Genomic DNA, 25,147 nt, shown 5'->3' on the forward strand with positions numbered 1-25,147 from the left:
AAAAAAAATTCCTCTGGACCTAAACTGTCACCCAGACAGCGTTTTGTGATTTCTATCCTAACTCTAGCAACAGACATTTAAGAAGCAAAGTTATTTTATTTTATTTAAGATAACATGTGGCTTTCTTAAGAGACATAAATTAAGTGCAAAAACCAGGAAGCATATGACATAATATTAACAACATAGTAAAATTTCAATTTCAATCAAAAAAAAAAAGTAAAGTTTCAATTCCTGTCCCCCATCTCTTCATAATGAAACTAAATATAAATCTTTGGTACAGTCAGTAGCTACATATCAGTTCCAAAGCAGCAGAGGCTAGTTTAAGAGTTCTCATAATCCAACTGTCTTTCACTAACAGTCGTTCCCATACGTGAAATGCAAGCTCACATCACAGCCTTCTTCCTCTCCTACCACCCTTTCTGCGGGTGCTATCAGTGGGAATTGGAGTCACATCCTCTGAAACATGGACACTAAATATCAATTATACTGGTGAAACAAAACATGCACCGCCAACAGTCTAAACCAACAACTTATAGTCCACCCACGAATATGTTTTTAAACAAAAAGTACAATTTTTACAGCAGTCCGTACATTCAGAAAACGCCGATACATTTTGCACCCACAAAAAACTAGACATCAATTATTGACTTTCCTCTTTTAATAGGAATGTTCTGCTATATTTTGAGAACCAGAGATGAAGAGAAAATATATCAAGTTGAACAAAATGGAATTACCAATACGACCAATTCTCATTCCAGAACGAGCAAGAGCACGGAGTGCAGACTGGGCACCAGGGCCAGGTGTCTTAGTTTTGTTGCCACCAGTTGCCCGCAACTTAATATGAAGTGCAGTAATACCTAATTCCTGCATTATCAAATCCAAAAATTATGCAGGGAAAATGAAAGAAACTTAAACTATACACGTCATTAGTAAAAAGTCCATCAGAATAAAAATAAGTAAAAGGAAAGAAAAAAGTGCAGGCAGATCAGGACCTTGCATCTAGTAGAAACATCTTGCGCTGCAAGCATAGCTGCATATGGGGAAGACTCATCTCTGTCGGCTTTCACCTTCATACCACCTGCATATAAAGATACATTAGATGATGAAACGAAACATTGAAAATAGCATCTTATAACCCGAGTATCATTCCAGTGACTTGAACACACTGGAGTTTTGTGCAAGTGCTGCTTATCGCGCCACTTAATATACCAATTTGTAATATATAGCACCACTTCATACAGTTAAAGTTGAGTGAACACTAGATTTACAATATATGATTCAAAAATTAATTACAAAACTTGAAAGAATTGCTTTACCAGTAATACGGACTAAAGTTTCCCTTCCAGAGAGATCAGTCACATGCTACAAAACAAAGTGTAAGATCAAAATCCAAATTCATAACACTGATCAGATGTAAGAAATTAGTAGACAGATAAATTTACTTACAATGAAAGTATCATTAAACGAGGCGAAAATGTGGGCAACACCAAAAACATGTTCACCATCTCTGACAGCAGGACCGAGAGTGACATTCTCTTCCTTTGGCTCCCTAATCTTCTTATGCTTCGACTGTAACACACATTCAAAACCAAATCAAACACTAAAAAGTGCTCCTTTCAATACCACAAAACGATAAATTCCTATATCAGAAAACTAACAGTTTCTATTTCACAGTAAAATTCACCAGGTTGGTGCAAAATGCCTAAAACTGATTCAGACCCAAGTACACTATTATCGGTCCAATTGTTTTATATCTTAAACTCGAAATTATAGTACTACCAACACAATGATTCATCTTAATTGAATTAATTGGGATTAAAACCGGTAGAACACTAATTAACATATAGTAGTATCAGAACATAAAATCTATATCCAAATAATTCACAGACATATGCATTTCAAGGACGAATCAGACCTCAATACGAACAGACAGCAGCTAAATAAATTAAAAGAAAATAAAAATTAAGGGTTTTGGATCTGAAATCCAGCAGCTAAAGCTAGTGAAACGGACTCGGAGCGATTTGAGATAGAAAGTAAATAGGGATCGGAGATTTGCTTACCATGGTTGCGACTGGGTTTGGTCGGGGTTGGACCAAGTGGCGCTTTTCAGCTATTTGGTAAAACCCAACGGAGGACTGAAGCGGGGGCATGTCGTCTTGGGTTTTATATGGGACAACAATTGCACTAGGGTTACATTTAACGGTGGATTTACAAGGATACCCTTCTATTTATGAGTTATTGTAATTTCACGCCTTGTTTTTTACTATTTACTTTCCCTTTTTTGTTGTTTTTTTCTTCTAAACTGTCAAAAGTAAATAATTTCTGAATTGTGTAATGCATTCGTCCCTTATGCTATTTATCGATATAAATCATCCTCGGTTACATTAGTAACACATCATCCAGACATGTTCAGATTGAGATCCGTAAGGTACCCCTCTATTCAAGGCGCATCAAGCGCGAAAGCCCCCCACAAATTGATGAGAATTTAGGCTCAATGCTTTGCGTCTTTGAACATAGAGAGCGGGGGAGCGTTCATTTCAACAATGAGAGGAGAAGCAACAAGGCAAGTAAAGAAAGTTGTTGGCCAGTTTTGCAATCAATAGCTCAAAGGCTGTGTGTTCAGTTCTCTATCAGAAATGGAAGTTCAGGACTATACAAGGTTTCACTGTCACGTGTATATTCTATTTCTCTCAGCAATGCGTTGCAAGTATATATAACCGACCTTACACAAAGTGGAGATGAACACAACAACAAATGATTTTAGTGAGCCTAACTACAAAGAATGGTAACAACCAAAGTCATCCGGAATGCTAAGCAGATATCAGACCGATGTAGGCAGCAACTAGCGACAATGTAGATGATATTATATAGGCACCACCAACAATGACTGGCTCTCTAAGTCCACTTAGTTCAAGGTGATGATGAAATGGTGCCATTCGGAAGAGTCGACGACCAGCACCTTGCAACTGTTTGGTTGTCTTAAAGTACATTACCTACATATTACTAAAACATTAGCACACAGAAAACTGTAACTTAATCAAATCTGAGAATGAAGAACATACTTTATCTGAAAATTCAATGGTACCGGTAACAAACCTGCAAAATAATCGATGAGGCTTCCCAGATAAAGATGCCAGATGAAATAAACAATGGGAAGAACATTCCCGTGCAACAAGCCATTGCAGCCAACCCTCCACCAAGTGCCAAGGATCCAGTATCACCCATGAACACTGATGCCTTGTATCGGTTGTGCAAAAGGAAACCAACACAAGCTCCTGCCATTGACGCTCCAAATATTGCAAGGTCTGTTTATATGTCCGACACTATTTAGTATTCAACAATTGGAAGAGACCAACCTTACTGCAAGTCCATTTAACACTAAATATCTATTAACAAAACGTTTAGTATCAGTCTTATCATATATAGAACAATGGAACTTACACTTATACCATTGCATGCTGATTCATATCAGATAACATGAATCAATAAGAAATTTAACTTGGTCAACTGCTTAACTGTTCTACAACTCTTAAATGTTGATCAGTTGATTTCAAATGGTACATGGCCCCATTTACATTATAATATAATGCAATCACCTGAGCATATTGGAAGTACTGCAATTGACATTCCTGTAAAAGCCAATGCAGCAGACCCTCCAGCCAGCCCATCAAGACCATCTGTTAAGTTCACCCCATTTCCCATAGAAACAAAACAGAATGATGCCAACAGCAGATATAACTTTCCCAGCCATACAATGCCTAGTGGAGCAGGTAGAGGAACTAACATTTTCCTACATCAAGAAATACGAGATAGAACTTCAGCAAAACTACCATGAGTAAGCTAGTGAATAGATCCAGAAGTGTTGCCACTGCATCCAATAAGTGAATGCTACTATCAACTTGTTTGAATCAGTGAATATAATGATTATGCACAGCATCAATTTCACACATCAAGAACACTAATCACTAGCAAAACCTAGGTCAACAATGATTACTTTGGGAAGGGAAGGGAAGGGTTCAGATTTATCTTTCAGATTGATTAGATAAAAGCATTTAGACACTCCTAAAAGCATTTAGACACTTCGCAAGAAGCTTCTGTTATACAAAAAGGGTCATAGAGATTGTTTCTCACTGTAGTTATTAACATATGCTTAAAACCGAATACAGCTCACCATATGAAAATTACATGTTCAATATATCTGTAGCCATATCTATTAGGCCAAACCATGTGTTTGCTTAATCAACTATAAAACCTCGTATTTTGTCTGGCTAATACGCAGCATTTAAACACATGTTTCTAATTTCTGTGAACTCATCAGCACAAGAATAGACATGTGAGTTACCATTAGAATAATAGTTACAAGAATATATACATGCCATAGGGTGATGATATATTTGTTGTATGCAACCAATATGAAAACCATGTTGCAACAGCTACCTGCAAAATAGCAAAAGATTATTATTACTCACAAAGTTGTAAGATACAACTCTTAGATACTATTTGAGAAGGAAAAGATAATAGAATGTTCACCTCCAAAACAATTTTTATCCATGCAGATAGACCTCTACCATGATTCTTGATCAAGCAAATGATATCATCAAGTAGTCCAATAGCAGCAAATGCGAGAGTTGCTGTAGTTGCTCCGGCTACTTCAACAGAAGAAAAACCAGCAGTGAACCTTGCAACAGTTACACCAACTGGTATAAAGAACAGTCCACCCATTGTGGGAGTTCTCTTTTTTAAGGAGTGCCTTATGGAACCTTCATTTCTGATAATTTGATGAATCTTCAAGCTATAGAGCAATGGAACGCAAACATATCCCGCACAAGAGGCTAAAGCGGCTGATATAATAAACGGGCAAGTCAAGTGGAAGGGTGCCAAAGGTAGTCGAACAATCCGCCAAGCGCACCAATCCACATATAGTAGTACCACTACTAAGAACATTATCAGTCCCGTGTTGAGTAATACTCCTTGTCTGATCCTGCAAATGTAGTGTAAAAGACCATCAAACTAAGAACGACCTCACTAATTTCCCAAATCAGTCTCTTCAGGACTCAAATTTCTTTGCTAAGTACGACACGGAACTATCAAGGTATATTGACATATTCTCGCAGTACTACATGAAACCCCAAGGTTGGGTAAACTTGCCTGTGTTTCTTGCGCTGGTGCCCGAGCACCGCAAGCCTATAAGCACTAAAAGTTATAGCATCATCAGTTGGCTTAGTGATAGCAGGCAAATCAACATAAGACTGAGGAGAAACAACATACTCGGCATCACTACCGTCACCATCACTCGAAAAACTCATGTGCTCTGCAGCCCCTTCCTGGTTATGTCCCCAATCCTCAACCGGCGAAGTATCCCCCAAATCCTACACATCAAACCAAATCCTCAACTACATTGCCACAATCCCAAAACATATTAAACGAATCATATAACAATTAGAAGTATTACCACGTCAAAGTCTCCAGAGTAAACACGACCATGACCAAAGCCACATCCACCTCTTTGCAGTCCAATCAACTACAAAATTGAAATCACAAACCGCATGATTCTAATTTCCAAAGTCATATGGTTGACTTTTACACCAAACTACCGAACTCTAAAGCAAATTCACCACAGCAAATTAATAATGAAAGAAAGTAACAGTTACGAGCTGACAGACCTTAGGATCGTGAGTGATCGGGGAAAGTATCGGCGAGAAGCCGGAAGAGGATCGGAGGCGATCGGCGGCGGGAGAAGAGGAGCGGCGGTGGGGGCGGGGGAGGTGGAGAGGGTAGAGGCGGCGGAGATGGAGAGAATAAGAAGCCATGGCGGTGAATCAGAGACGAAGAAGAAGGTTAGAGAGAGAAACTGAGAAAGGTGGGAATGAGAGAAGGAATAGATCTTGAGGAGGTTGGTAATAATTCCATTGATAAACTGGGAAATTTTAGAGAGAGAGAGAGAGAGAAATTGGAGCTGAGGAGAAGGATTTTATACACAACAAACTTAAAACCGGAACGCCGGAGGGAGAGAGCAAAATAGAAACTTTGAAAGTCCCGCAACCATTTTCTCTCTTTTATATTTGTTCCGGGGGCGTCACGCGCTTGGCTGGGAGCGTGGCGAATCGGATAGCAGACCACTAATCAACCATAAGTTAATCGCCTAATTTTGTTCTATGGTTTTAATATGTATATATATCCACCAAGGAAATCTGAAGATTGAGATACGAGTGCTCTATATCTTCATAACAGTCGAGAGTGTAATAAGACAACTACTACAAAGTCCATTTACGTTGTTTTCAACAGTCGAGAGTGAATCAATCAATGTCTATATATAAAGACAGATACAACATGTCCATATACGAACACCATCGATACGCCAGACGATTTTCCACCACAACACCAGCGAGTGTGTTGAGTCACAAAACAGAATGGATATATCTATGGACATCTGAATACCGATATCCATTGACCACTAATCAATCACACTCCACCAGCGTGAATATACACAAATCCGGATTACCGGGTCTTAGTGGCAAGGGAAAAAGGCCCAGAATCAAAATAATCCCCTTATCCCGTGTTCACTCTGATTCGGCACCGGAGTCCGGCCTCGTCCCATGGAGAATCCCCTGGTTCCATCAGGCATTCTTGGGCCAGGTGGTGGCTTTGAGGGTTCAATTGGATGACCAGACGAAGTGGTTCCATGGCCTGGAGAAGTATCGATTTAGAATTGAAAATTAAACAATCTAACGTTTCAAAGATAACCACTGAAAGGGAACAAGTTTTAGAGAGATCAACATACCTAATCCATTGAGGCCACGGTACTTCTGCCTACCAGATTGCCCCCGACCTCGACCCCTGTGCCCAGTTTTCTCCATGGGCATGTGGTCTCCTAGATCCTGCAATGCACAAACAAGTACACAAAATAGTATCATCCCTGTTTTGTTTTCCAAAATTTTGATTCTAAGGTACCTTGGTCCAATATATAATCAAAATAGCAAAAGGAGAACACAATGCTGGTTACCTCTTCATCAGGTGTACCATTGTGATGTTCGTTTGCAATATGAGTCTCCTCAGTCCCTGTTTCCGATGTCCGAATACTGCTACTCTTCTCAGAATCAAAGCCCCGCCGGGATTGTCTTCGCTGTCCACTCTGTCCGTACTTAACCTGAGGTATAAAAAAATCACCATTAATCCTCTTGCAGCCAAGAATGGAAAAGACAGTAAGAGAAATAAAAAAAAGGAAAGAAAACAACAAATACCATCTGCTTTAGGAGCTTCACCCGCATGCCATTTCTCCAATCTTCCTCATTGTTTAATATAAGAACCTGATCCAAACCAATAAGAAAGAACGGCAGCCTAAGTACCAATTATGCTAGCTATACATTCAAATGCACTGACAGAGAAAAGAGCTCAGTACTTACAGCTTTCTCAGTAGCCTCCACAGTATCATACTCTACAAGGGCATGCAACTGCAGAAAAGAACAGAAGCTTATATTACCATAAGAACAGAAAAAATTGCAACCATTGTGTAAGAACAGTAGTATAATAAAAAAGACAATTGTGACCAGAACCATACCTTATTACTCATTAGCTTCTCAACCTTGCCGCCTTTTGCCGATGCCTCTATGGCACTTGGGTCAAGTATGCATATATCCTTTATACTGAAAATTTCAACAACATTAAAAAATCATAAATTGGAGATACTGTGATAAAAGACCACCAAACAAGCAGGATGAGGAGAACAAAACATACTTTCCGGCCTCACTAAACATTTTCTTAAGGTTTTCCACTGAATGGTCAACTGGTAGATTCTCCACCAAAACAGTGAACTGCAATACAGAAACCAATTTTTAAATGCAAATAGTTTCTTATAAAACATCGGATTTCCGAGAGTAAAAAGAGAAAATTTTATGTTTTGATATTATGTGTTCAACCGGATTACCTTTGGATCCCTGGTTTCAGGTGATGGTAGAGGATGAAGTCGTTTCACCTTCTTCCCATTTGAACTCACAACCTACGAGAAGGCAAATTGTCAGTAGTCGTTTTCGATATTCAGATCTGACTAACACAAAAACTTTACAAGAGAATAAAAGAAGATTATTACAAGAAGAGAGGAGTCTTTCAAAGCAGCCGCAATTAACGAGTAGTTTCGAACGAGCTTCTTCATCTTCTTGAAAGAAGCAATGACTGAAATAGGAACTGCAAGAAGAAGAGCAAAAAAGTAGAAGGAAACTGTTACATTATCAGAACAAAAAATCATGAACACATAGTTGCAAGCGATATGTTTGTTTATCATCAATTGGAACCCCTAGAGATTAAAACTTCTTATATTACAACTTTGACTCTTCAAGCAAGTAAAGTGTTCCCGTGATGTACTTTTGAAACATTCATTTACAAAGCGGAGATCGGGAGTAAATGAAAAGGGAAAATGCAATAGCTGGTGATAGCCAAAAGAAGTCACATACACTTGGATATAGACCAGAATGAGGGAGACAGAAGTCTAAAGAAAAAGTCAAACTGATTCAGAAACAAGGCACAATAAAAAAAAATCAAGGTCTCTTGCAAAGAAATTCTAAGAATAGAGAAACAATCAGTCAGCAGTCATTTGCAAAGTCATTCAAACCTATCCCAGATGCTCGGCACAGCTAATTCTAGCTGCACCAGGAAAACACCCAGGGAAGGCAAACTGTCAGAAGTACCTGCTTTACTCATCACTTCCGTCTTCTCTAGTCTAGTATTGCAAGCTACACTAATATGATTGGCATAGAAAAATTGAACTGTCTTGATATCCTAGTAACTAGGAAATTAAACCAAGGACAGACTAGTTAAAATGTCAAGTAGGGCAAATGCATAAAAGTCGGATGATAATAATTTATGCCTCCGTAATTCGCGATTGTCAGACGAAGGAATCCACCTGATACAAATGCTACTTTGATCATTGGAATGCATAAATTGCTCGAATGATCGAAATTACTAAATGACACTGGGAATTACATGTGAAAACACTTGATGGAGCAGCCATAAGATGGCTGGAAAAGAAATATCATGTTTGGAAACCTAAAACTAAGCTCAATCTTTTATGGTCCAAAAGAAAGTCTCCATGGTAGTTTAAGGATCTTGTCAGGTTAATAAGTTAATTTTCAGTTAGAAGAATAATTATGAGTCTAGAGTTTTAAGAGTCTTTTAATGTCTTATTACTAATAAGTTAGCAGTTACAGTCCTACGGTTTTCTAGGAGCCTAAGAGTTGTTTGAAGCCTATAAGTATGGATGTCTATTGTATCTCAAGGGCAGATTGGAATGAATTGAAAAGTATCTTTTGAAGGCTGTGCCTTGTTATCTCTCCCCTGACCTCCCTCATTTCCTTTCTACCTTCTAAACCTCTCTCTGTCTCTCTTATACTACCCTTCCCTGCATCAACACTTCAAGGGCAGACATAAAACATTTTTATGGCAAGGGAAATGAAAGCAAGGGCCAAATTTGGGGAAGATGATTGTTGAATATTTCAGCATGTTGCATGAAATACAACTGCCCATCTGCCCATCAGCATGTTGCAGGGAACTCTTTCAGATCAAAGTGCATGTATTAAAGCACTACGCTGATACACACAATCCCTGCATACCACCTAATAACAGAATCAAATTTCATATAAACTTCACTGACAGACTGCTCTCCATGACATAAAACAATGCGTTTGCAAGATCACATCTGAAACCATGAGGACCAAAGTTAACCCACAAGTCACAATTCGAATTGCATTTCATCCTTTTTCATGATTGCTTGGATTTTAAGAAGCAAAGGAGTCATTTGTAGAGAAATAGCAAACCAATTAAGTTATTGGGCCAACAAATCAGACAGAAACACATGTGAGTTTTAGTTCTGGACAGAATAAACCAACATCAATCACCAGAAGTACTTACCAAAACCTTCTTTGTTCTTTTTAATCAAACCCAACATGTACTTGTCGGTGGGCAAGTTTTCATCACTAAAGTAATATTCCACCTGCAAAACCACGAAAAAGGAAAGGTGTAACATCGAACCTTGACTAAACATACCAAAGCTTCAAACGTCAACGAAAAAAAGGCATCATTATTCAAACAATTCCTAAGCTTAATTTTTTAATCGAAAATTACTCAACATTACCCTCTTTTAAGGTCAACATTCTATTAACTCCTCCTAAACCTAAACCTAAACTAGCACATTGTTGCCTCTAGATTTTACCTCATGGTAATTTCAAACAAGCACTCAATTAAATTTATAGTCACCATTCACACGGACACAACTTAATGAATTAAAAACCTAATCAAACAAGTTAGAACAGAGAATGGAATTCTAGGGTTCATAACAAAGATCCAGACATAATAGCGATCTTGCCTGCTTGATAATCTTCAGCTTAAGATCCTCAGTGAGGCCGCCGCCGGACGATTGATCGTGGTCGTCGTCGGACGGCAGGCGCGGAACCTCGGGAGCCGCGCGATCGGGGGAGACATCGGAGTCGTTAGGTGGAGACGGTGGAGGGGAGCCGGCGTTGGTGGTGGGGACGGCGTCGGTGGGCCCCTCTTCGCCTTCCATAATAGGCGAAATAGGGGGAGGAAGAGGAGGAGGGAGGAGAGTCGAGTGTTTGAAATGCGGAAATAGACCCCCCGCCTCTTTCTTCTCCTAACCTCTCTGGTCCCTTCGCCCCACCCCCTTATATAGAACCCCCACGAACTCCCCCGTGCCCACGTGACGTCTGTCCTTCAGGGGTACTTTCGCCATTTACTTTTTAATTAAACATTTAAATTTTTATACGATGGACTAGTGTTTGTTCGTCATGTACAAAAGGTTCGAATTTTTTTCCTATGTTGTTGGCTGAAGTTCAATTGAAAACCCATCTTCTCTAAGGAACATGTAAAGACAAATCTCAGTGGAAAATACTTGTATCTATATTAATATGGACGTGTGAGTCTAAACTATTTTTATTTATATACTAGTGTGAATACAAAATCAATAAAGATTATTTTTATAAATAAAAAAATCAATATTTATTTATCCAATTGTATTAAACAAATAGACTATTGATTATGATATTGTTAATTTTTACAAGTACCGTTTATTTGTTTCATGTAATCGATTTTATCATTATGAAATCACATTACTAAAATTATAAAAATAAGGGAGAGTATGACGTGTACTTTCATATTAGTATGGACACAAGTATTTTCCATTTGTTAATTCCGTTGAAGATAAGTGCCTCGTTAATGACCAAAAGAGCATATGTGTTGCGTTTGCCAATTGAAACGGTACAAAAAAAAATGGAACAAAGAGCAAGGCATTGATTGAAATACATTCTCATTCTCATGACAAAACTATAAAAGCAAATACCACATTCAACATAGGACTTGGGAGTATTGTTTCATTTGTTTTCCAACACGCCCATGCCTTGACTACAGACCATAAGTCACCCATGTGATAAACTTCATATAACCAGACTCTCCTTACCTAAACCAACACCAGCACAAGCACCCACAAGGCAAGCCCAAGCCTTAGACCCAACCCTCGGAGCACATTTCTCCTTGACCCCGAAAACCAAACCCTCACATCATCCACCACAGGTCCACACAGTGAGCTCATATCATCAGTCCTTGTGTTGTAGTACACACTGTAGAATGCAATCCTTGACCTCTCAGCTTTGGCAGTGAAGTTCACATTGGCGATTTGGAATGTGCTGTTGGAATCAGGGGTGTAATGAACATTTTGAGCCTGGTCGCCGGCAAAGGCCATCACAGCGAGAGGCTGCTTGCATTTGTCATTAGCATGGCCTACAGAGAATGTGAGGGTATATGGCTTGTTCGGTTTAGTTTCAACCATTTGCGAAATGATGCCTTCCTTCCCAGAAAGCAATTCGATCGCTCTCTTGCCCTGTGGCACACTGAAGTGGTAGGAGTCGATGTAACGAACAGCCCGGTTGGATTCAACATTCCAACCCGGTAAGGATGATGTTTCTTCGTCGAGATTTGTAGGCAGCAGCACTCCCAAAGAGATGTTTGCAAGCATCCACGGACCTTCTTCAAAATCACCATTAACCACTGCATTGTCTGCACAAAGTACAGCACATAGGAGCTATTCAGTAATAAAGAATCCGATCTTGTGAATCATTATCTACTTGTAAGCTAGTAGCATTACAGACACTAAACACAGTCCCCATTTAACAAAAATTGAGCTCATCATACGCATCTTTGGGTTAAAACAATTGCTGTAAATGAGTTTGTGTTTTCACTTTTTTGCTCCTCCAAGTTTCCGAACCATATCCTTTTGATCAAAACCTTTACAGTAACTTCTGTTTTTACAGAATTGTCAAAACCTAAACCCCATTTTCAAACCAAAACAATTTAACATCAACATCATCAAACCCCTGTAGCCCTAAGATGGGAACGTGCAGTTTCTTTTTGTTCTGATTTTGTTGACTTTAGGACCAGGAGAGTTGGTCAAAAGTTAAAATAGCGCGGGAAGAAAAAGATAAAAAAGAGGAACTTACTTTTGGGCCTATCAGGGGTAAAGAGCTTCTTGATTGCAACGTCATCAATGATGGGCCCACAAGTAGGGTCGTCCTCCATCCCGGGGTTCCTAAACACCAGATTCACATCATCCTCCTCGGCCTCAAAAGCCCACGCGTAGGGGTCCCACCCCTGCACATTGTACAGTGTCTGCAGGTCTATTGTCTGCGACGCGGGTAGCACCGACACGTTCAGCGACTCCAGCTGCGCGCACGTGCGAGCCGCGCTGAACGTAACGGAGTAGATCGAACCCTTCTCCACCTTGATGTTTTGGCTCACTTCGGCGTCGTTGCCGAGCCGGACCGCGTGTCTACCTTGCGGTACGATGAGGATCATCCCACCCTGTTTTTGCCCGGACTCGACTATCTCCACGGTGCCGTTTGATTTCCAGCTGGGGATCCCTGTGGGCCCGTCTACTATGGCGTCACTGGAGAAACCGCCGGTCGGAGTCGCCTCAAAGTCACCGTTTGGCAGTGGTCCTGATTCAATAATCAAAAATAATATCTTAAATATGTCAAAATTAAAGAAACTCCAGAAAATATTACTGCAATCTTATAGTTTTTACTGCTATTGGGAGCACATATTAACATGAATCACATGATACAGTCAACTTGAACTTGAACCTTAGTTGAAACATATTCAAAAGTACTCCAAGTCAATTTCTTTGATGACTTGAAAGTGTCAATATCCATATCACTCACATACATGTGCATGATTAAATGAAGAATCGGTCTATGGCTACCTTTCAACACATATTCAATGTGTTTTCGGTGCATTGCATCATAATATCGAATATGAATTTTCGTTTTCGTTATAATTCAATAGCACGTAATAGGCCCGAAAATGTAGATTGATTGCCCTTGGTAATGGACCCATTGGTAATTCAATGGTTCATTGTATATGAATAAACTATACATCAAAGTCATGGTTATTACAAGGTCCTACAAAGATTGGAAAATTCTATTACCCTGGCCCTTTCCAGCTCTCAAAAGGGGGACCTCTATATTACCAACTATGCATGGTTAAGGATCAAAAAATTATCATGGGGAAGTCAAATATTAAGCAAAAAACAGCAACAAAAAAACACACATGGATTTTCTATCATGACAGATATGACAGTAGGCAAAATCCTACCCAGCAAACGACACACCGTACAGATAAAAATAATACCATTACCATTACAAGTGGAGAAAGACTTGTCATTCTCAAGGTGTTGCTTCCAATATTAAGTACAATTTTTGAGTAAGATACACGAAGCACAGAATGAGAATATTTTAGAAAAATAGCACACTGTTTCTTCACAAACCCTATTGCCTATCTCCCTTGAAAAACACTTTTGTTTAACCTTACCCAAACATGGGCCTCACTTTGTAGCCCAGTAAATGAGATAACTATAAAGTGAAAAAAATAATATCATACGGTAAACGCGTGGACCCAATCAGAGGGCCAGAAAGTTGGAATTTTACCACCAAACACAACCGGAGGATAGTGATCTATGTTCTAGAGGACAGAGATAAAATTATTGAGGGTAGTACCCTTTTACGGGAAGGACGTTGTCCTTTTGTAAGTTTTGGGGAAAAGGAGGTAAAAATTTGGCGCGAAGTGTGTCCTGTTTGGTCATTTACCTTCAATAGGACGTAGCAGTAATACTAACACTATAAACTTTACTATGCCATAATTGTTACTAATAATAAGCTAAGAACCCCTTTAACTCGAAAGGGTAGGCTTTGCTCTAAACAAAGAAGAGAGAACAAGACCCTCTAAAGTTTTGATCTAAAATCTTCAAGGACCCATGAAATTCCAGACCAAAAGGGGACCAAATCAAGTTACGCTTCCCTTCGAAAGAAAAGTGTAGCGATGTATTGATGAAGTGTTCGGCGAAATGCCTCAAATAAATAAAGAGGTAACTTAGAGATAATAGAAGCATTTGGGACCATAGTCGAACAAAATCTCAGCAGAAAGCCAATCAATACTGCTAATTACACCAAATGTGGAAGAAATATTTATATGCTAAACAGAAATAGTAGCCAAGCTTCAAGAACACCGAACACTAAGTTGCAAATCAAATCAGAAACCAGAATACAACTCAATCAATCTTGCTCCAATTGTGGATTGCACTGTATATCAGATCTTAGAGTTGAGAAGAAACAAAAGCACACTAAACCAACACTACCTATTATTCTATCAAGAAACCCAACATTGAAGAAGGAGATGTAAACGTATTCAAACAGAACAGGGAAAACCCAGAAAAGCGTACCATCTTCAGCTGAGATTTGAGCAGCCAGGGAACCCAGAAGAAGCATAAACGGTAAGACCCATGTGGCCGTTGCGGAGCTCCGACCCATCTTTCTAAACCAAATACCCTCTCAGCTTCTCTCTCTCTCTCTCTCTCTCTCTCTCTCTCTCTCTCTCTGCGGTCTGCACCGAGGCTTATAGTGACAGAGTGAAAGAGTGGCTTTTTATACAAAAAGATTCCCAGTTCGATCGTCTTTATTCTTTAGCTCATATTCCTCATAAGTAGGTTTTACTTTTACTAAATCAAAGTTTTACTTTCATATGATTAATTTGACTATGACGACAAGTATTCTTTCTTCTTTTTTTAACGAATTTACAAAAACGAAAAAATGTGAAAGAGGGAAAAAGCCGGCTCATGTTCCCACCTAGATAATTATAAATTATTGAATAAAATAGAGCAAATAGGAATGGTGCCGTGTTTTGAGAACCGTGGTCTATTGCGGCGGGCCCGACCTACCTCCGCCGTTTCATGCTACTTTGACAGTCTTCAAGGCACTCGTGAGTTTCTTTATTTCTTTATCCCCGGCCAATAGAAAACAGTTTGGTAGGAATGGTAGGATTGTTTTCTCTTATATTTATTTTACGTCACTTATTGGACGGTAAAACTCGATTCTTATTCGATTTCTACGTCTCATGAAAAATGAATGTATAGACTATAGACTGACCTTTTTTGAGAGTGCGATGGAAATATAATCCAATGGTAAGCGACATCAATAGTAAGTTGTGTAGGTTAAGTAAGAATATGTTTCTGTACAAGAAAATGTTGTAAAATTTTAATTAAAATTTAAAATTTCAAGAATCGTTATTAATATAGTGTGTAAATACGAGAAACTTGTAATGTACGAATCGTCGTTAATATAGTGTACAAATACGAGGTCGTTTCAACTAGAGTTTGAGAATCGATTTAATCTTAACTTAATTAATCCAAACTATAAACACAAAATCAAATGAGATAAAATAACAAATATACAAGATAAAACCTAAGGTATCATAATCAACCACTAACAATCTTATTTTATGTCTCGATGCAACTAATGGATTTTTCATCTCTCTATATGACAATTCTCATATCTAAGTCCAGGCACGTCACTTAGACCATAGTTTTCCTTAAGTGTATGATACTCTCCAAATACATCAAATGTCGTATATCCTAGCATGTAGTCTATCCAGGTACAACATAAATTTAATATGAATGACTCATTGTGTTCTATAAAACAAGAGAATTATATTACTTCAAGTACAACAATAATGTAATTCACAATTCTTAATCACAAGAAGCTAAGTTGAATTATATTGCATGTACACCTCAAATTAATCTTCTAATTACTATATGCAAAACTTTAATGTGATTAATCAAATAACTTAAACATAAAACATCAATTCAAATAATGACTAAAAAAATCATCATAAGAAAATTATAAATTCATCAATAAAACATCAAACTACATAAACAATCTTTAAAAATGCATCATCTTAACTTTAGAAAAAGGTTAACAAGCTACAACTATGAAAACATAACAAAAATAATAAAATAATAGAATGGTGAAGATTGATGGATGACCTCTACTACTTTGACATCTATATTGTGTTCTCGAGACCTCCTCTCATATGAAATTCGTGTTTCCTTATATATGGAAGATTTTTGCTCAGCTTTTACTTCAGTTTCCTTGTAAGACTTGGTTTCAGACTCATAACTTGATATAGAATGGGAAAACCTTGAAATATATATTGTAAAAGTAGGAATCCATGTACAATTTGCATCTTCATCTGAATCATTGACCTTGATATATTGAAAGTGAATGCACTTAGCAATGCAACTCGAGTTCTCCATGAATGCTATTAAACCTGAGCATATTTCAGCTATAACATCTCGTCACTCAAACGATTATAACTTCCTCTTAGAGTATCGAAATCAATATTCGTAAAATCCTACAAAAGCTAGACTTCTGCATCTTTCCAATTATATAAGGTTCATGGTCTGAGTCGACCTGGAACTCTCATAGTAGCTCTGCAAAATTGGATAGGTAGATTATGATAGTGAAGAATATAATTGTCCATTAATCTTTGTTAACCCATTTAAACATATTTTCTTCTCTTTTTGACACAAACCTATAAATACACTAAAATAACATAAATCAATCAATAATTAGAGAACTAAACATATAAATCAAGGATATGATACATATAAATATAGGATAATACGACTACATCAATTACAATATGGTCATACGATGATTAACCATATTATCTACCCTTTCAATTTGACGCCTAAGGACCAATGGTGTGCGCTTTCACTCATCAATTATAATACAAGTGAATAGCTTTGACCTTGCAATATGGTTTCAACTTCCTAAGGCTTATCATATGAGAAAAATTATGATTGCGGTCGGTAGTACTAGGAATACAATATATAGAGAGTAAACACAAACTAATTTAGAATCAATGGTGCAATTAATTTTAATCTTCTCAAGGCCTGCCTTTTGAACAATATTATGATAAATGTAAGTGGTACTAGGAATACAACGTCTTCTTATATACCTGTTGTATTTTATGGAAAGTTTAGGCCTTAGACACTCAAAAATTGAATAACAATTGATGATGTGATATGTCGAGGTGATTATCCATTCGAGTTGTGGATTATGATAGACGATCGGAAAGATCAGTGGATGAAGGAGACGGTCCTTTGTATACGATCCTCATAAGGGAATGTTTGTGTTTCTGAAAATCTTTACCTTTTCGTCTGTTTTTAATCTATGTTCCAAAAATTTATTGGTGACATTGCAATAGATATTTCATGTGAAAGACAGTCCATATACCCATTCAAAAACCTCTTGAACCTTTTTTGCAAAAAATCTAAAATTACATGACTCGTATAGTTTTCATTGTTGATGCTGATAATTCATATTTTTACAATCCTTTCGGAGTTTCTCTTATATTTTTCATCACATGATGATTTAGTCTATGACACCATTTGATTTGCAAGTCATCTCTTGTTATAGATCACCTCCGCATAATCTTATCTAAAAGTATAGATACTCTAGCCAACAAATAAACATGAAAAAAAAAAACAGAAGCTCACGGCCCCGTCATAAATAAAATTCGAGCCCAACCCAATGTCTTAAAAAACCACAAGCAAATCTGCAAGTGTTCCGCTGAAACAGAGAGAGACCTAGAGAGCTGAAGAAGCAGAATCAATGGGGTCGTCGTCAGCTCAACGAGAGCTTCAGCGCGAATTGGAAACCAAAGCCAACGATCTCAGCAAAATCCAAAAAGGCAAGCCTTTCACATCTCTCTTTCTACTTTCACACACTTCTACTTAAAAAAACCCTAACAATTTCATGGTTCTCTCTTGCAGACATTTCAAAGAATCACCAAGTCAGAAAGAAGTACACCATTCAGCTCGGCGAGAACGAGCTCGTCCTCAAGGTCTCTCTCTCTCCCCCCATCACTGATTACTTCAACTCTTTTTTCTTTGTTTTTAAGTTTTAACTGATTTCTGTTATGTATGAAATCTCATTTGATTGCAATTAAATTATGTATACGGTATTGGTAATAATCTCTGTATTTGGTTAGTGATTGAGTGTTTTGATCTATTGGTGGTTGGGTTGGTTGTGTTTGCAGGAGTTGGATCTGTTGAGTGAAGATGCAAATGTGTTCAAATTGATCGGCCCGGTTCTGGTGAAGCAGGATTTGGCTGAGGCCAGGGCCAATGTGCGCAAGAGGATTGAGTACATTTCTGCGGAACTGTATGTTTCTGTTTCCCATTTCGATTTGTGTTTGTGTTTGCTTTTATTTTCCGGCTAGTTGCAATGTTTGTAGTACTTTTAGCCTGTCGTTGTGAAGTTTTGTGGTTGGAATGTGGAAAGTATTCAGGGAGTGTATATGTTTCGAAGCATTAAGTTTTGTGTCCAGATATTTGAAATTATAGACATTTAGGTAGTACTTGTGTTGAATCAGTTGAAAAGTTTGGATATTTGAAATTCTAATGAATGTACATTAGGTAAAGTACATTTTATTCAGGGTTATGTTTCATTGTTTCTCCTAAAGTTAGGGACTTTCGCTCTCTTTGATCTATAATCAGACATGCTAGCTGTGAAAGTGTGAAGTAATGTCAATCTTTGTTCTTAAGAATTCCTCTCCCTCTTACTCATAGATAGATATTCATTTTCATTTCATGTTACTGGCTGTGGATTCCTTATTCACCCTCTGTGCACATTATTCTCATTGTTGATGCCAAAGCCTATTGGGTTAGATTTTATGCTGAGACCAATGCAATGTTTTTTTTTCTCTTTTCTTTTGAGAGTGTATCTTACTAATATTCCCAAAGCCATTGAAAAACAAAATTTACTATACCAGACAGGGAAGGACCGGGATGTCATAACAGGGGAAAAATTTGAACCAATTCTTATGAACCCCATCCTTCCAACACTGTTCTGTTGTATTAGTATTGAAAATAAAAGGATGGTAATAGGGATTTTCAGAGCTCTTACCAGATGACGAAGGACTGGGATGTAATAGCAGTATGAATATTGTTGAACTAATGTTCTCATGAACCCCATCCTTACAACACTACTCTTTTGTGTTAGCATTGAAATTAAAGGATGTTGAATAGGGGTATCAGTGCTGTTACAAAGTTATGTATGTGTGCCTCTTTTCAATCAGACTTCTATTGGTGAACCATTGTTTCATAAGAGTATGCTCAAATTTAGTCACACGCATTTGCCTTGTATAATTTTGGGCCTTAGGTATATCTAGTGGAACCTTTTTTTTTTTTTCTATTTTGGGAGAAGCCTTCCAATGGGAAGAAAAGCGGGGAAACAACATAATCCAATTAAAAGATTCATCCTCTGCTTAAGCTCATCTTCTTCTCTCCTTTATTTAGTGGCCAATGCTTAAGCTTATTGTAAGGCACCTTTCTTCTGAAGGCAATTATCGGAGATCATATACCAAGTATCCAACACATTTCCTGGTTTGGAAATGACTATGCATTAGTATATGTTTTTTCTTTTGTATAAACTTTGAGTATCAGTATTGGATGTTGTCAAAACTTTTTCTTGTCTTTACAGTGCTAAAAAGCAATGTAAAGTTTATGTCTTTACCGTTGTAGAACATGATTATTCTCTTCTCACTTGCTACCATTGTCTCTATCAGCATTGTAGTTTTCATTTTACTTGTGGCATATGTTTAATTGTAATTCTGCAAAACAGGAAGCGGCTTGATGCTACTCTTCAAGATATGGAAGAGAAGCAAAATAGCAAGAAAGAAGTGGTATGTTTTCTTCCTTGTTGTGTACATCACTAGTGTCGTCCATATGGTGAAGAATTTATCAGATACTGATGTATAAAACCTATACCCTTTTTTTACTGACTCGGCTATGTATTTTTAGTCAGACTGTCCTGACAAGGTTAATCAACTAATCAAGTATCTAGGATCTCTTCACAAATCCATCAATATTTAGTGGCTGAAAGAAAAGTGTTAACTTTTTAAAAACTATTGCTACAAGTCCTACAACATTATACTGATCTTTGCCAACAGGCATATAGACTTATAGTTCAGTATTAATCACTTGATTTCTTATTTTGTCTTGTAGATATATAAAGTACAACAGAGAATTCAATCTCTCCAGGCTGGAAAAGCAAAGGCATAACCTTGTTTAGTGCTGTGTCACTTTGTGAGCATAATATTTTCTCCGAGTTCCTGTTGATGCTTGAACACAGTTTCTCTTTGTTCTAGCTTGTTTGAAGTAATGCTTTGTCACTCTAGTTGTGGTAGGATATTAGTGTCTTTTGGCCCTGTTTGTTTAAAGCAGTAGTTACCCATTGGATAACCTTCTTGTCGTATCAGTTATGTACTTATACGTACTGCAGTTGTAAATGGATCTGTTGGAAAAATCATATAACCTTTTGGTTAGTATTGTTTGTAACCTTACGAAAGAGGTTTGATGAGGCTTTCCTTTTCGACTTTTGTTTCAATTATATGAAGTGAGGGTTGTTAAAAGGTCCAAACATTTGCTATGAAAATGCATGTCTATTCTCCATTAGGGTCATTTCCAACAAAATAGTTCTATCATGCAATAAGTATATGCTTACATGTAAAACAACATAGCATTATTTAACTTCTTTATGGTATTGCTACACGACGTTTTAAAGATTTTTGTGAAGTCTTCGTTGAAAATGAAATACTCTAGTGTGTCTATTCCTCATATTCCTCAGTTCTTCATATGAAATCTCAGGGCTTGTCATCTCTGTCCCCATTTGAAAACTCAAGCAGACATGGTCAGCTGTATGGGAAGAGGATAAGAGCTAGTAGTAGTCTCACCCAATGGAGTTGTAGGTTTCTATTTGTCTGGGTTGGAGTCTTGTCGTGAATCTGTGGAAGGTATATGCTGAAAGAGAATGCACTATATGTAGAACCATTCATTTGTAAGACAAAAAAATTAGTTTTGTCTTGCATCATAAGATTGTGCATGAGTTTGTTTTCTTCACATGTTCGGTAAAATGTGTTGCTTGAATTTGTTTCCAGTTGGGTTCGCTTTTCTGTGTTCAAAATACATATATAGGCCCTTGCTGAAATTTGTGATTTGGAGACAACCAAATCTAACATGGTCATACCCACCTACTCGAATGCATGTTCCAGATATCGGTGATATGTAACTTTTTAACACTTCACACTTGGGCATCTCCAAAGTAAGTACTTTGTAGTTGAAAATTCCAACCCTTCATGTACCAATATCAAATTTCATGTAAAGAAACACTGCCCGAGTTAGGGTAATATTAGATGAACTATTCTCTTTCTGTCTTTCTGATGTTGATAGGGTTTCTTCTCCTTCTAACATTTCATGTGATCGAGCCCCGGCCTGTTGGATGTCTTGAGATTAGATATGCCTTCTGGTTTCAATACATGATGTTGATTGTGGCCCTTGTGGCGGGGTTGTGGTGCAGAATGAGAAATGAAATTTATATTTATATCTTTAAGAATGGTATTTAGAATTCTTTACTTAATATACTTTTATTTTACTTTTACCAATGTGTGAAATGCTATTTATATCTCCCTAATTTTTCTAAAATACCCCCATAATCCGTATAGAATTATTAGATATATCTAATCAAACTAAAGTCTATCAATTTCTTTCCAATTATACTTTCATTCAATACTAATAGACAACTAAAAAAATGCGTCATAATTACAATCCATCTCTTCAAATCAATTTCGTCTTTCACTCATTCGCTAAATTCATAATAAAATTATTATTTTTTCATTCATTGATATGCAATTCACCTAGTAGTAGAATCAACATGAAAATTCTAACATCTATCGAACATATTTTTCTCTCATACCCTAACCAAAGTTTATGAACAATTCTATTTAAGTTTTCAATTGATACATAAATATTACTATTATTAATAAATAAATAGATAAACTAATTTTTTAACAACGAAAAAAAATATGAATCATATTATTTAATTTTGTTATTCTAAAATGGGGGTATCCTGGAAGGCTAGAATAAATAAAGGATTTACGAAAAAGGAAAACAAAATTATTTATATTTGTACTTAATAGGTAAGTTGATAATTCTTTTTTCTTTCTTTTTGTTTCTCTTGTATTTTTTTTTTGGTAATTTTACATGTGTTGAAAAAGTTAATATTAAATTTTAAAAAGATTCATATGCTGTTTTAAGAGGTATGAATAAAAGCTCTTAAAAGAAAACCTCGGAATAATAATATAGCTCATCTTCATTCTTAATGAAATTTCTAGCTCCTTCGGAAATACCCGGGCTATCTCCACCCAACAGTGAAGGCATGTGCTTTCTATGTCAGGAGGGGGTTAAGGAGTCTCTATTATGATCATCATTGTACAAAACATATATATGATCTTGGGGAGTTGCAGTTGTGCTTCATGATCTTATTTGTAATATTTTCAAGGTTGGTGCTGGAGCACTACTGCTACATCTTTTGTTGCTCTTGAGTCTCCCATTATGTTTTCACGATTGGATATTTGAAGATTCGAATAACATGCAGATAGTTGCTATGGACTATTTGACAGAATTTTCACGTCGTTCGCCACCATCAATCAAACCTCGAGTTCTTATGTGTTATGCATATATATTCTTATTCATCAAAATGTACGGTGCGAGTTTAATTATACATTTATACAGGCATTTATCGGACGATAACTCTGAATTTGTGAAGCAAATGATGCATGTAATTAGCTACTTAAGTACGACAATTAAGCTACTCAATGACGCTAGCTTCACTTGATTCCTGGGAGCGTTTACAGAAAGTTAACAGGTGAGGTACTAATTAAGTACGTACTATCATTCTCATAATACGTACTAGGAGAAAAGTGTCGATTAAGAATACTGAAAATGCTCGACTATGTACTACGTATGTATACGGTAAGAGACCACTAATTTGTAGCCATTTGACTACATTGTGGCACACTAAATCTGTACTATTTATTGATTTGACATTCATTGTCTCAAATCCAAATGTGCTATAATGTAGATATTTAATATTTTTTAATGTGTTATGTATCTTTTAATTTCTATACTATCATTTAATTACAATTTTACTTTTATAAATTATAAATGTATTATGAAAAATTAAAAATTGAAATTTTATTTCATAAAATTAAAATTACATGAAATTTAGCTAATTAAAATAAAAATTATCTTATAATGAACGATTATGTTTTATTTTATTTCATAAAAATTAAAATTACACGACAACTTAAATAATTTAAATTTCATACATTATATGTAATGGTTAAAAAATACTAGTACTCATGATTATTTGGTGTATTAGTCGATATATCTTAATAATAGTCATTTACATGTATTTTAATTATACTTATTTCCGGAAGTAAAGTTGAAAATTATCCGTTCTATTTTAAATGATTATTATTTGTCGCTTTTATTTATAATTTAGTTATTAGTTTTAATAAGTGATTATTTTTTGTTAGTTCACTAAAAATTATAGTTTATATCGGTAGTGTTGTTGTATATTTAAGGAGTTATTACACTAAAAAATACAAGTTCAATTTGAGTTTAGTATTATAGTATATTATTTCAACAAAGGAAAATACAATTTTCTTTTTCAAATAATGAAATATATATATTCACTAAAGAATGTTGTTATGTATTTATGAATATATTCGTCAAAACAACAATAAAAAAATCATTTTTGAGGTGAAACCCACGTGTTTTAGTGTGCCATAAAAATGTGTCAGAAGTAGTTAGAAATGACTACTTCGACCCTTTTGGGCTACTTTCGATATACTTTTGTGCACACTTTTGAGGATTGGAGAAGAAGTGTCCCACAATTGAGGAATTGTAGCATAATAGCCCATGGGTTGGAGATGACCTAATGTATCATAAACAACCTTCGTACGACGCGCATGGTTGAGAAATCAGGGATACATGCAATGGTCATTGTTGTAGAACACGATGGAAATCCACTACCAGTAGGTAGCTATATTCGAACGTACAAGGAACTGTAATATTGAGGGAGATGGAATGATAAGCTAGCTGTAAATTCATACATGAAGTGATGAAACTAAACAGCACGCAACGGCTGAATGATGGCTATACATAAAGCTAGATATGACAGATTTTGAAGATGAATAAGAATGAGGGGAAGGGCCACACCAACAATGGAGCTAGTTAGTGAATTATGGGGTCGAGTATTAGTACTGCTCAAGATATGAGATATTTTAGATTAGCTTAGTGATGCTGCAGATAGCAGATCATCCTTCTATGGAGCACTGCTTTTGGTGAGGCCGGGTTGTAATTGGTGAGGGTTATCTGTACTACTAAAAAAAAATCTTTCTCTACCGTACCCACGTTTCAAACACGAGTGATTAAACCCACCTTTCATCGCTTTAGTCATTCACTTGAGTACTTGAATCAGTTGATCGAGTGGGAAATGATGCTCATTTTTCAATTTTTACATGATATCAGTCACTCTTACATGGTCACTACTAACTACCGATTGATTGTAGGATATCAAAGTAAACTGCGATTGACATATACTCTGCGGGAAGAAAAATGAGAGTTAAAATTTGGATCCATCGATCAACATGATATGTATAAATAAATTATGTAGTAATTAAGTCGGAAATAACTAGAATTAATTAAGTGATGGCGGAGCGAGGTATTAAATCCGCTAGCGATCACTGATCAGTGATCAGCCATACTGCCATACAATATCCCACACCTAAAAGAGTAAGGGTCTTTCAATCGTGAAATGATCGACACGTATTGATAAGTTATATTTTATAATTCTTTTAATTAACATTGATTTAGAAGATGATGATAGTTCTTGGTTGATTAGGATAT

General features: G+C 36.7%; 5 protein-coding genes and 1 non-coding gene across 9 annotated transcripts; 1 reads left to right on the plus strand and 5 right to left on the minus strand.

Annotated features, from left to right (window-relative positions):
* Positions 1 to 217: 217 nt before the first annotated feature.
* Positions 218 to 2,171, minus strand: LOC126787643 (40S ribosomal protein S14). Its single transcript, XM_050513529.1, has 6 exons — positions 2,061 to 2,171; positions 1,447 to 1,569; positions 1,317 to 1,362; positions 993 to 1,078; positions 735 to 864; positions 218 to 456 (listed from the first exon to the last, which is right to left on the minus strand). The coding sequence occupies exons 1-6, from the start codon at positions 2,148 to 2,150 to the stop codon at positions 389 to 391; spliced, it is 543 nt and encodes a 180-aa protein (XP_050369486.1). The 5' UTR covers positions 2,151 to 2,171; the 3' UTR covers positions 218 to 388.
* A 396-nt stretch (positions 2,172 to 2,567) lies between these two features.
* LOC126786584 (phospho-N-acetylmuramoyl-pentapeptide-transferase homolog) lies at positions 2,568 to 6,042 on the minus strand. Of its 4 annotated transcripts, none has more exons than XM_050512437.1 (9): positions 5,737 to 6,042; positions 5,664 to 5,706; positions 5,453 to 5,521; positions 5,149 to 5,369; positions 4,531 to 4,981; positions 4,373 to 4,437; positions 3,597 to 3,790; positions 3,097 to 3,305; positions 2,568 to 2,993 (listed from the first exon to the last, which is right to left on the minus strand). In XM_050512437.1, the coding sequence occupies exons 1-9, from the start codon at positions 5,808 to 5,810 to the stop codon at positions 2,811 to 2,813; spliced, it is 1,509 nt and encodes a 502-aa protein (XP_050368394.1). In that variant the 5' UTR covers positions 5,811 to 6,042; the 3' UTR covers positions 2,568 to 2,810. The 4 variants fall into 4 exon arrangements, with proteins under 4 accessions (XP_050368394.1, XP_050368396.1, XP_050368395.1 ...); XM_050512439.1 differs by having other exon boundaries at positions 5,149 to 5,184; positions 5,269 to 5,369; positions 5,664 to 6,042; XM_050512438.1 differs by having other exon boundaries at positions 5,149 to 5,193; positions 5,269 to 5,369; positions 5,664 to 6,042.
* Positions 6,043 to 6,292: 250 nt separating this feature from the next.
* LOC126786586 (la-related protein 6A) lies at positions 6,293 to 10,629 on the minus strand. Its single transcript, XM_050512440.1, has 11 exons — positions 10,355 to 10,629; positions 9,901 to 9,982; positions 8,087 to 8,181; positions 7,925 to 7,996; positions 7,735 to 7,811; positions 7,559 to 7,643; positions 7,404 to 7,451; positions 7,242 to 7,307; positions 7,004 to 7,147; positions 6,782 to 6,878; positions 6,293 to 6,687 (listed from the first exon to the last, which is right to left on the minus strand). Exons 1-11 carry the CDS (start codon positions 10,550 to 10,552, stop codon positions 6,536 to 6,538), a joined length of 1,116 nt encoding a protein of 371 aa, XP_050368397.1. The 5' UTR covers positions 10,553 to 10,629; the 3' UTR covers positions 6,293 to 6,535.
* On the minus strand, positions 9,457 to 9,601 carry LOC126789659 (small nucleolar RNA snoR135). Its single transcript, XR_007671575.1, has one exon. It is a non-coding gene; the product is annotated as a small nucleolar RNA snoR135 (small nucleolar RNA).
* Positions 10,630 to 11,266: 637 nt separating the features above from the next.
* On the minus strand, positions 11,267 to 14,919 carry LOC126786724 (uncharacterized). The gene is made up of 3 exons (XM_050512643.1): positions 14,774 to 14,919; positions 12,498 to 12,995; positions 11,267 to 12,057 (listed from the first exon to the last, which is right to left on the minus strand). The coding sequence occupies exons 1-3, from the start codon at positions 14,859 to 14,861 to the stop codon at positions 11,462 to 11,464; spliced, it is 1,182 nt and encodes a 393-aa protein (XP_050368600.1). The 5' UTR covers positions 14,862 to 14,919; the 3' UTR covers positions 11,267 to 11,461.
* A 3,006-nt stretch (positions 14,920 to 17,925) lies between these two features.
* On the plus strand, positions 17,926 to 20,771 carry LOC126788830 (prefoldin subunit 6). Its single transcript, XM_050514844.1, has 5 exons — positions 17,926 to 18,084; positions 18,167 to 18,237; positions 18,433 to 18,557; positions 20,019 to 20,079; positions 20,402 to 20,771. The coding sequence occupies exons 1-5, from the start codon at positions 18,006 to 18,008 to the stop codon at positions 20,456 to 20,458; spliced, it is 393 nt and encodes a 130-aa protein (XP_050370801.1). The 5' UTR covers positions 17,926 to 18,005; the 3' UTR covers positions 20,459 to 20,771.
* The last annotated feature ends 4,376 nt before the right edge of the window (positions 20,772 to 25,147 follow it).

Source organism: Argentina anserina, chromosome 3 (assembly GCF_933775445.1).
Source record: "Argentina anserina chromosome 3, drPotAnse1.1, whole genome shotgun sequence".
Lineage (NCBI taxonomy): Eukaryota > Viridiplantae > Streptophyta > Magnoliopsida > Rosales > Rosaceae > Argentina > Argentina anserina.